The 12,651-nt window shown below is 41.7% G+C and overlaps 1 protein-coding gene across 1 annotated transcript in view; it reads right to left on the bottom strand.

Moving 5' to 3' along the window:
• The window catches only part of NRXN3 (neurexin 3), a 1,493,796-nt gene that overhangs the window by 1,434,137 nt on the left and 47,008 nt on the right, over window positions 1-12,651 (bottom strand). Inside the window, exon 3 of the mRNA XM_069465175.1 lies at window positions 10,965-10,994. Coding sequence (XP_069321276.1) covers window positions 10,965-10,994 — 30 coding nt within the window. The remainder of the gene's footprint in view (window positions 1-10,964; window positions 10,995-12,651) is intronic.

Below are 12,651 nucleotides of genomic sequence, written 5' to 3'. Positions count from 1 at the left end.
CAAATTTATTCAGAAGATGTCAATCTGGCTAAACATGCTATAAAATATCACATTCTAAGAGATGACAAAACTTCCCCAAATTCACAGCCTCTACATTTTGAAACCAGATGATGCATTAGTTCTAAAGAAATAGAACATTTAAAATTTCTCCAGTTAATAAGCAAATGGTTATGCTTAATAAGTCTAGACTTAATAAGCAAGTGGGTAGTGTTTGAGTTCCACAGTTCTTCCATCAACTGCATAACATATGATCAAGTATGACATTGGACTACAAAATTCACATTATAAAGTTCGCATTCAGAGACATCACTAATAATAGAACGTGTTTTTCAATGCATATTTTAAGCCATTTAGCAATTCTTAACAGTAACAAGGAACAACTGATTACAGAAATTCAGTTTAAATATTTCAATAAATGGGTTGAGAGATTTTGCTACATTTGTTTATTGTTTGATATACATTTTATTTTGTTTTGGGAGAAGTGTAATACACACACACAAACACACACACACACACACAATGGTATCTGAAGTTTGCGTTTTATTTTTGGATAGTATCAAGCCAAAGTACTGACTCTCATTTCAATAATGGATCTGCAGGCATTTGCGAGGCATAGTCATTAGCTTATCTTTAAGTAAATATTTTGATTGTCAGACAGCTCGTTGCAAACAAGGTTCTTTTCCAAACACTCACTTCGGATGCATCCAAACCCACTTGGACTTCATTTATTTAATAATCTGTATCTGTGCTAAAATATAAAATCATCCTAAGAAAGTCGAAGTACAGAAAAAATCATGTTTTGCGGGCTTTTCATTTAAAAAAGCTCCAGAGCATGTCGGACCTGGTTGTCTTTCAGTTCTATGGTTTCCACTGTGCTACATTACCATAAAGCTTAGGAAATGAGCTATTACACACCATCATCCCTCCTAACCACTATCACAGAAAATCACACACTCACAAAACAGCATTAATTGTCAGAATTAGCAACCATTTAAAAGGCAGCTGTTCTTTCACTCTTAAATAGGCTCCAAATTTCAGATCTTCTCCCTATACTGGCCGCTCGATCTATTGCTCGTACACACATGCACACACATACATGCACACACAATGGATCCTTAGTCAAATTTTTAAACATTATCTATAGTCAAAAAACCCAAGAAAATACTGCTTATTAAGCAACATTTTTCACCCCAGTACTTGCCATCATCGTTACAATCAGCTGGAAAGCTTCCAACCTGCGCGGAAGCACTTTTCAAAGCTCCAGGTGGAAAGGCTGTTTTGTGTGGGTTGGGGGGAAAAAAGAGCAGTATCTCTTTAAGAGTCAACAGTAAATTAACTTGCCCAAAAGAGTGAAATAATTAGCAGTTAGTAGCTTATTAAAAGGATGGCAAAGGCCAAGCTGCCATCTGGGATCTCCAGTTTCTTGTGATTGTTATTATGTCAAGATGTGCAAGTTGCATTAGGTTTCATGTCACCACGCCTGCCCTTGCTTTACATGTAAATTTTAATGAAAGATGCGGCATTTTAAAACCAGACGTCCATCAGAAAGTGTTATTAGTCTGGTTTTTTATAAAGCATATGGTCTTTTCCACCTCTGCTATTCTACTTACCACTAAATGCCTTAGGAAAAAAGAGAAAAATGCAATGATATCAATTAGATATTCTCTTTGTGCAGAGGGAAACCTGAGCTTCATCAAAAACAGGGCAAAGCTACCTCACAGGAGGACAACATTTTAGCGTCTATTTACCTACAGTGAAAAACCACAAAGCCCCTGTCTCTCCAAGGTTAATCCTTCTTAACGAAAGTTAAAGCAATCTAGAGCCTGCCTACTGATTATTACATGGATAAACACACTTTTAGAGGGATTGGGGAGAATAAACATTTATTAAAAATGGCAAAAAAAATTTAATAAATCAATAAAGAAAAAAGAAAAAAAAGAAATAGCAGAAAGTGTCACAACAGAACCTTATAGGGTGATGGGCACATTCTATATCTTCATCTGGATGGTATTTACATGGGTGTATCTAGGTTAAAAAATATTTCAGCTGTACGCTTAAGAGCATGCATTTGATACACTTGACACTGTGTATGCTATCCCCCAATAAACAAATACATAATGAACAAATGAAAAATTCCCTCCGTGTTCACACACAAAACATATTCTCTTTTCTGATTCTGAGAATTTAAAGGGTAGGTGATTTGACTAACTGAATGATCACCTAACAGTTTCCCTTTAAACAAAAAAATTAAAACTGCGTAGATATTACTATGTGAAAAACAGAATGTATTTAAGACTTTTAGTGTTGAGAGGTAGTAGTTACATTTGAAAGCCATTTTCAAACTCCTCTTGATTGGCAAGGTGCCAGAGGGCTGGGTCCACGTCCACTCAGTCAGCCCCACGTATGGAGCACCTAGCACATTGTTGGCTCTCCATCATTATTTGTTGAATGCCAAATAAACTTTTCAAATGTTAAAGCGGAGAATCTGCTGAATTCTGATACATATCACCCTGTAACCTATTATTTTCAGTACACCTACAAATGGAAGCTGCATATAAAAACATAATACACCAGTGTAAACCTATTAATATTATATGTATTTGGACAAACTCTACCTGTACCCAGATATACAGATACTGCCCTGCACACCTGAGAAACGGATCATGGCATACACAAACCTAAGCACACAAAGAAATGCACTTTGTTTGTTCCCTTCTGAAATATCTTTCCATCGGAATCCTCTTTTGAAATCTTTATAAACAAAATGTATCATAAAGATAATACAGTTTAATTCAAAACAATCTTTAACTGTAGGTGTTATCAAAGTTTATATGTGTATACATATAGATCTACGGTTGAAAACTACGTATCTTTTAAGATTAACCACCTTGACTTGATAAGCAAAAGTCTATACAAATAGATCACTATTCATATCTTAGAGGATAAAGTGTTTAATGATATATATATACATAGACATAAAATCTGTGAGTAATCAATAAATCCAAATTGATATTGAGGAGGAGGAAACAGACACGTTGCTTCAAAATCTGAGAAATAGTTTCTTTTATGTACTGCCAATTGGAATTTAACTAAAATATTCCATTGATACATTGTACTTTTTATTAATAAATCTCCTGTTCACATTGGCACATTTTTTTAAATGCTCCAAAAAACAACTGTGCAAAAAAAGTCTTCAGTGTCCAATGAAAATTTCTGAACAAGAAAAAAAAAACACCACTTTTCATATTTTTCAAGCACCATTTTAAAGACATCACTGCCAAAAACACCGAGCCGCTAAAATCAGGCAATTTACTTTTTATGTTTAAAATAAATCTATTTTCCCCCACAGACTTTCAAAACATTAGAAGAAAAAAATACATGGAAAACAGACTTCTTTAAAAAACAAAGCGATTTTATATTCATTGTCAAGAGGACAAATCAGTGGTAGATGAGAAACAGATGAGACAAGAGATGAAATGTAATATTGCCCCTATTTTATTGTAATTAGATATTTATAGAGCACAGATGAGTTTATTTTCATAATTAGTAGCTGGCATTGCATTTACTAATTTGCATAAACAGTTGGCTATCAAGGCAGTAACTTATTTGCAGGGCTCTCAAGTCCTAGCAGGGACAAGAGGGGGCTCAGCTCCTCAAATCAGCTTTCTTAATGTTATTACCAGCAAAATACAATCTACAGAAAATCATGTTCAAGCTCATGTAGCTTGATTATCTCTTTCCAGTTTGGCCAATGGTGGTTAGTTCAGCATTAGAAGGCCAATGATGAAATCTACATGGGAAAAGTACATACAAATAAATCAAAAGGGGCCTCTGAATGCTACAGGACTGGAATAGATTTTAGGGTCAACACTAACCCAGTAAATAAAGAGTTCCATAGAGAAAAATGAGAAAGGAATTAAATGACCCCCAGCCACCTTTAACTGTTTAAAAATCATGCCCGTTCTCGGCACTTATTGAAGATGTCAGTTACACCCTCTCTCCCTGGTCATTCTCAGCATTATCTACACCTCCCCACACTCTCCCACACCACTCCACAAAACCAACTTCACCCAACACGTGGACCAGGCTCTCTGGCAGCAGCCCCCAGGGTAAGGAGGATTCCTGGTACCCTGATTGCTGCTCCAGGCAAAGAGAAAATTAATTAAGCACACTGTCGGTGACTACCTCCTGCAATGGACCTCCAATAAGAAATCTTGGAGGAATATTTTATTCCTTCTCCCTCCTCCAGCCAAAAGTCAAAATCTTGTGGCTCGTGGACCAAATCATTTGGCATGTGTGCACATGCCTGTGTGTGTGCCTTCATACATATATACAGTGACAGAAAGATGCCATGAGCTGACATTTTTATAAAATCCACTTCTAGCTTTTCTTGATGATCTGGCGACACAGGGCCTACATTCTTGCACGGCAGCCATCAGCAGGAGTAGCGTGGAGGCTGCTGCCTTCGACAGGATTTGTGCTCTCCCGTGTGCCACGGTCCACACTATTACCTGTTGTTTCTCTTGCACTAGGGTGATTCTTACCCCCCGATCTACTCCTTTAGGAAATCTATCAGGTTCCTGTAGGCTTTGGAGTCTGCAACCCCTGCTCCAAATTCAGTATCAAGGAGAAGTATTTGGTAACCTAACCCAGAATGGGCAATCCCCAAATGGATAAGAAAAAAGGGAAGGGAACCAAAACACACTCTCAACACTTCAACAGGGGCTGTCAAAATCAAGTCCAAAAAGCTGACCAGGGCTGGTTGCTGAAGAACTCCTCTAGTCAGCCACTTCCAGGTAAAGGCAGGCTTGTTTTGGGCCAAGTGCTGCCCAGTGGCCTCCTGAATGCAGTAGTTATTGTCATGGCCTAAACATCCTGCTCATTTTTGTAGATTTAGCTTCACAATTCTTTCCACTATGGGTTTATTGCCTCGTCACTCGGCTTTAAAAGAATGACAGAATCTGAGGCATAGTCTTTCTTTTCTCTGACAAGCTCCTAAGAATAAATCTAAGACCTTTCCCACTTTTATTCTGGTGTAATCTATAACCATCTCCCTCTGACACTTGCACACACAGGGCCAAGAGAAGCCCTGGGTGAGGAGGGAGATGGAGCCGGAATATCTGGTCTCGCTCATGACTCTCGGGGGGCTCCTCTGCTGGGGGGGAGGGGCGCGCGGGTTGTTGGAGTCGTGAGGGTAGCAATTAGGGGCTCAGGTTAGTAAGCAGAGTGACTCCATTAACAGAATCAGCGCTGAAAAATCTACCCCTGTCCTTCTCTCCCTCCCCCATATATCTAAAACCAATTGTGTAGTTCAGCTAAAACATTACTTAATTCTGTGAGCATTCATCAAGTACAGCTCCGGACCAAGCACCGAGCTGGTGCAGTGTTGGTGACAGAGAGGGCAAAGACACAGCCTGTGTCCTTGATGGGGGTAAGGGAGGGCTGAAACTCATGAGTATATGCGACTCAAGTCAGTTTGGCATAGGCACTTTATAACAGAAGCACAAAGTCTGGCTGACCTAGGTGTCTTGGACCTTCAAGGATGGCAAGAGGGAGAAGGGCATTCAAGGATGTTCAAGAAAGAAGGTAGAGCTTGAGAAAATCCCGGAGGCAGGAGAATGCAAAGTACATGTGGCCAGAGTGAGCTGGGACTTTCAGAGACTGCAGGGCTGGCTGGGTGATGGTGGGCAGGGGGCTGTGGTATCATAGAGAAGATAGCAGGGACAGCACCAAGGAGAATCACCCAAAGCTTTTGAACAGATCAGCTACGTGATCTGATTTAATTTTAATTTTGCTTTGTTTTCACTTTTAGGAAGATGACTGACAGCAAGATAAGAAGGATTAGAGATTTCGAGTCCTTTCCACACGCAACACATTATGCTAGACAGATCTGGACATTAAGAAATAAATATGTTTGTCTTCAACATACTTGCAATCTGGTAGAGAGGAGTGGTCCAATTCCCAAATAACTTCAATATAAATTGTTAGAAAGGTACATGGAAGGAGAGCCCAACTCTGAGCGGTGAATTCAAAGATCACATCAAATGGGAAGTGAAATCTATCTATGATTTCAGTGGGCAGGAAAAAAGGGAGTGGCTCCTAGAGGGGAGAGAAACAGAATAAGCAAAGGTAGGAGATAAAGTCTGGTGAGGTTATCTGGCACCCTGTCTGGCTGGAGCTAAACCATTTTGCAGATAAGCTTAACAGGACCACACTGGGGAAGACTTTGAAAGTGAGATAGCTAATTCTGCACTCCATTTGGTGGGCAGCAGAGTTGGAGCAGTTCTCAATTACTGGACAGACTGGAAGAGAGCAGAGGCAGGGAGACTAGTTAGCATAGGGCAATAATCTAATGAGTGCTAACCAGAAACTGAACCAAGGTGTTGACAGTAGAGATGCCAGAGACATTTTGGAGGAGAATCTCAACAGCTCTCTCTACTGATTGCCGCAAAGTAGGAAGGTTCAGGAAGGAGAAAGAAAGTAATTCTTGGGTTTCAAGCCTCGGTAATAAGGATGGAAATTCCATTAACAAAAATGGGGACATTGAAAAGGGCAGCTGGTTTGTGGACAGATGATATGAAGGTTGACTTTGGACAAACTCAGGAGCAGGGGGACATTTATATAGACATGTGTTACAGAGAATGCAGGGTGGCAGGCTAGAACCTGGGACAGGTCAGTGTCAGGGAGGTAGCTAGGAGGCACATACCTGGAGATCGATCATCCCTGGACCCAAGAGAGATAGTATGTTTAGTGGTTAGTGCCTCAGATGCTGGGTTTGATTCTCACTCAGTGGCCATCCAACCTAGGTTATCTTTGAGCCTTAGTGTTCTTACCCATAAAACAAGGACAATGCCACTGCCCACATCAGATGAGCTGCAAGCATTAAGTGTGGCAAGGCACATAAAGCACATGGCATGATGGCTGGCAACCGGAACGTAGAAAGGACTGAACTGCTTCCAAGGCAACCATACATAACTTCTAAAAGACCCAGAAAAGCAGAAAACTCAAATGAGAGATGGCCAGTTCACAGACTAGTCATCAAATCAGCATTTTCTATAACTTGTCGGCCCCTTCTTTCTTCAACATCCTCATGCCAGAATTAACATTTCCTACGTCTGTTCTTTGCCAATCTTTGAAAGAAGAGACAGCACATAGACTCACTGAGATAGGGACTGGAGAGTTAGGGAGGAAGAGGGGAAAATTGGATGCATATATGTATCTATAATTTATCAATTAACCTCTCTCTTCACTCTTCAACAGCTAATCCAATTTGAGCTGGTGAGCCGGGTTCTCCAGGCTCTGGTCTCTGACAGCTTTGATTCGGAATGGATGAGTGAGCTGTGCTGCCCAAAGGTGGGAAGCGCTGAAAGGCATGTCAGAGCATTGGCATAAGCCCACCAATGTTCAGCGCCCCTCCTTTTCCCTGCACACCTGGCAAAGGCCAGCTTTTTAAATCATCTTCCTCTTCCTCCTTACAGTGTAATGAATTTCCATTCCTATGTTCTCGTACGCCCTCCCAGCCCCACCCTTCTTAGCACATCACCCACAGTCAGAAAATCCCGACCCTCACAAATCAGGAAATACAACACAGAGGGCATTAAGGTCAATAAACAAATACCCCCCACATTCCACATTAAATAAAATTTTGGTCAATTTGCCAGTCCTCTCCCTTTCTCATCTATCATCCTTCCCCCACCAATGTTATCCCCAAATTCAGTTATTCCAAGTAACAGCAACAACAGTACGTCATTTCACACCTCTCCTGTTCCCTCAAAACATTTACTGGGAGGGGATCTTAGAATACACTGCACTGAAGTAAAATGTATCTTCCCCATACTGGGTAGCCACGTTCAGAATCCCCCGATCTGCTAGAAACAGCACAGCATCATACATGAGGCCCATCCTCATTCAGAGGGAGGCAGACCAACGCAGAATCATCTCCAAACACCAAACATGAAGTGCACTGAAGGGAAATGAGAACATTGGCTTTTTATTTATTTTTTAGTTATTAAAAGCATTAGGTTATTAATAATCTGGACTGTATTCATCAGAATTGACAATCCCCTTGGATACATCAATATTTCAGAAGGCAGATTGAGAGTTATAATGATAAAAATAAAGCAGTCTCTACCTTTACTTCTACCTACAGAAATGAAGTGGAAGGTCCAGTTAAGTAGAGGAGGCATGGTGTCCACCACGGAGGCGGTTAGAGAGAGAGAGTAAGGAGAGTAAAACATCAGCACGCTGCAGACAGGCACAGAGATGTAACACACGCAACAAAAACTCAAGACAGTAAAGGCAATAGCATTGCAACATCCCAAGAGGGCAGCACAAAACAAACCCCCAATGGGAAGCTTAAACAAGCAGTAAACCCTGTGACCAGCAAGGCTGCTTCCACCAGCTTTGTGTTTAAGCTTTGTCCCATTCGGTTCTTCTCTGTCGCATCCTTAGAAACATGACAGTCTGCATGCAAAAGCACTGCACAGCCACATGTATGTGAAACTGCACGCACGTAACCCATCTAAAAATGGTTAGGGAAAGTCTTGGTTCTCCTGTATTTTCCCAACATTCATATGAGTCATGAGCCCAAGAGTATAACATACATGTACAGGTGGTACACACACAACATTCATGAATATTTCCACACATATTTGTAGGCATCAAAAACAAATTTTTGAGATTCAGTGGGAGCCAGACAGAAGTCTCTTTCTTTCAAGTTGAAGAAATAAGGAGAGGGAAAGGGGGTATTGGTGAGAAGAAGAGTTTTGGCTTTTTAGGGAACCATCGGGGCAAGGACAGACAAGGAGGTGGGAAATGGAAAAGAATGAGAGGAAGAGAAGTGTGGTCAAAGGACCTACTTAAGAACAGATTAAACTGCAAGTTGCAACTTAAAATATTAGTAGCACTGGTCACCCAGAAGAATGCTGCATCCTTTCTTGAAATCTCCTCTAAAAAAGAATTTACAACATCCATGTCTGTCATTATTTCTTTTCCTTTTTCTGGAAGGTACCAGACTTACTTCCCTGGAGCATTGTTGTATCTGAATACTCTATATATGTACATGTCAGTCCTGGGTAAAGAATACAATATAGGTTCTCCAAATGCTTTTCATACCCATGTTGGGAGTTAGCCTTCCAAAATACCTACACTGCTTCAGTACGTCTGAAATAAGCTAAATTAAGATTGAGGAAGTCCCCATCAGCCTATCCCATCTGCCATACTCTGCTACCATATCAGCCATGTGATGCACTCAGTCCTCCAAGCTGTGAAAGCTCTGAGAACTCCTGAAGGACAGCTGGGAGCTTAAGGTTCAAGGCTGTAGGAGGAGTCCTGTCATCATGGCCCTGAGGTCCTGCTCTGACTGGTGAAACTTATCACCACAGTTGAGCCTTCAAATTCTAGCTATCACATAGCTCATTTCCTTCTACTTCACAGAGATGTGCTCAACTCTCTAAACCCACATGGACACTAGGTCCCCATCAAGCACGTCTCCTACTTCTATCTACCTCACAGTTACCTGCTGTTGGCACCTGCTTCCCTGGCTCACCTACAAGAAAAACAAAGGCTTCGTCCCAGCCTCTTTCGGAGCCCCATCTAATGCTCGAGAACTCAACTGTCCTCCTCCCCGCACTTCTCTTCTTTGATGTCTGCTCTCTCCCAAGCTTTCTCTTCACTGAAATTTCCTAAATCCACATCATGGAGTATATACTATATTGGAAACATGGGCTTCCTTCCTCCTTACCCTGCCTTAACAACTCAGGATGCTCTAAAGTGCCCACCTCCACAGCTACCACAAACAAACTTCTTTCAGCACTGGATGGTTCCTTGGTCAATCATATGTTCCCTTACAGCAAAAATGTCTGATGGACCCAGTGTCCATAGGAGTAGGGGAGTCCCACCCTCCTCAAAAGATCAAGAAAAATCAAGAAAAACAGGAATATATGGGAGTACCCCTCCTTCCCCTTTTCTCTGGTCCTCCAAAAGAGGTGCTGAGTCCCTGTGTATTTTTAAAAGAGACAGACAAAAAAAAAAAAACAAAACTGAAGTTCAGTCTTTTGGTGACAGGCCAAGGCAGGTAGCCCAATCTTGCAATCATCCCAAGGCTCAGATGAAACACAATAGTAGCAATTGAACTGTGAAGGAAAAGACAATTTTAAGTAGGCTCAGCTCTCAAATCCTGATTTAGGCTGATAATGTGGAAAATTTTTATTTAGGAGAAAAAGGCTTCATTCACAGCCCACCCTGTGCTTAGCTGAGCTGAATTTCCTGCACAGTTCATTCCTTGCATATTTGAATATTTTAGGTTGCAGATGCTGAATTTACAGATCTTTATATGCAGTTTTCTTCAGGGTGTATAATGAGTTAGAATCCTGCCATGAGGACATTAGCATGTTCTTTAGGTGATTTTTTTTTTTTTTTTTTTTGCTTTTATATAAAACCAAAAACAGTCCAAAACCCCGAAGGGCTTCCTTTGACCTTTGGAGGCCAGAACATCATTATGGGCAGTGGAACGGAGGGGAAGACAAAAAGCCAACCTCCCCTCTGAAGGAAATTCAGGGAAGAGCCCAGCTCCTCTCCCCCAACCTGGGGCCCTGCACGGGGCCTGGGCAGGAGCAGGAGGAAGTTAACCGCTTGGTTGCTCTGAAATTAGCTTCATTCACCCCCATTATTGACGCTGTCATGCCTTGTTTCATGCTTCCCTCGCGGGTGTAGCCCAGCAGGGCCAGCGCCCAGGATGACAAATGGTGGTGGAGAATGGAGAAGCCGAGGGGACGCTGGGGGCGGGAAACCACGATGCATCGGGGAAGGTGTCCCCACCCCACCCCACCCCACCCCAGCGCAGGGCGGCCCCTCTGCCAGCCTGGCCCACAGCAAGAGGGGCAGACAGGGCACCCAGCGACCAGCCAGAGGCGCAGAGGCAAGCGATTCGGGCAGCTGCAGGGCCATGAGCACAAAGCACCTACCTTGTTCACTCATCATGAGGTGGGAGAGGCCTTGAGGAAGGAAAAGAGGGAGAGAGGGAGGGGGGGAGAAGGGAAAGGGAAAAAAAGAAAGAAGACAAAGTTAAAATCCCAAATGCAACACAATCTTCTCTTAATTCTTGAGAGGAAAAGAGAGTGGCAGGGGCCACACACATAGTCACATACCCCCACACACATGCTCAGGGGCATGCTACGAACACTGACACCCAGCCTTCCCGCTGCAGGGCGGAAGGAAGCCTGGCTTTCCAGTTTTAAGGACAGTCTTTGTGTCGCTGAACTGCTCTAGGCCTAATACTGAGAACTTTTCAGGGTTCTATGCAGTAAGTAGGATCTGTGTTAGATGTATTAGAGATTAGGTCCCTTGGGAAGCAGATTCAAGATGCCAGGCAAAGTAGGTTTCTTTCTTTTAAACTACTTGTAATAGTAATAGCAATACATGGTCACCGTAGAACCTTGGAAAAATTCAGAAGAACTATAAGAAAAAAATCAGTTGCAATCCCACCATCCAGAGGTTGTCATCTGACTTTTCTTTTCCAAATATTTCTTTCCTCTTGACATTCTAAAATTGGATCATATTGAATATGCCAAATAAGTTCCTGCTTGCAAGAGTTGCTCAGACAACCTGAAACTGATTCTCCTATCACCCTTATCTTAGCCCAGTGCCAATACACCACTTCTCCACCACCCTCTTTTCCTAGAAAGCCCCCCACACTGGACCAGACAGGCCTAGCCCAGGCTGAATGGGTTAAAGAAGGTACACAAAGTCCCAATAAACAAATAACAGAACTTCTAGATATGTTCTTATGGAAGGCAAACCAGGCTGTTAAGAGCTCCTTAGTTCAAGGAAGCCCAAACCCTGATAAATCTATTAAGAGAAAAGATTTTCAACACGTAACCAACTGTACCAGCTAGTTGCTCTTGTATTGCTTCCATTATTACTGGAGATACTTTACAAAATCCAGATCACCCTAGAAAACCTTTACTCAGGGCAAAATTCAGGGATATAGGGGATTAATAAAGGAGGAAAAAAACTCTGAAGTATGGAAATCTCTAAATGTTTTTGGAGATTACTAGAGATTTAGAAAAGTAATCAGAGGCAAAATATAGGTCAGGCAACTGACTTTAAAAGATCAATGATATATTAAATACATAGATATATGCCATAAATGTCAGAGAGTCTATTTTTTAAACAACTTTTATTAAACTATAATCATATTTTAAATACACAATCCTAGTGTCCATTGCTCTAGGACCAGGACTAATACTCATGGAAAAATGAAATCATGCCAAAACCAGTATTTCTCATGATTTATTTAAAAAATTAATTTTTGGTCTTTCTTTTCAGAGAGTAGAGAGAGAGGAGAAAGGGCCCTAGATTTGGCTGAGAGAAATCATCACAGAAATAACTATTCCTAAACTGCCTGATATTTCTGGACTGAGCCATGGCCTTCGGCATCCCAGTCAAGAGCAGGAAGGGGAGGGTATGTGGGGCAGAGAGGGGGGTATGTGGAAAGAACAGCAACAGATGTGTGAATTCAGCAGGCAACAGGAGTGTTGTCAGCTTTAAGAAAGGAGAATAAGGAGGATCCAAAGAGTCAAACAGAGTTCAAAAAAAGAAAGAGCAAACACCAGAGATTAAAGATGTTTGGCAGCTGTAAGACAGACTGAG

Source organism: Eulemur rufifrons, chromosome 2 (assembly GCF_041146395.1).
Source record: "Eulemur rufifrons isolate Redbay chromosome 2, OSU_ERuf_1, whole genome shotgun sequence".
NCBI classification, from domain to species: Eukaryota; Metazoa; Chordata; class Mammalia; order Primates; family Lemuridae; genus Eulemur; species Eulemur rufifrons.
Note: the sequence above shows the minus strand (reverse complement) of the source record. Positions and strands in the feature narration are given on the sequence as shown.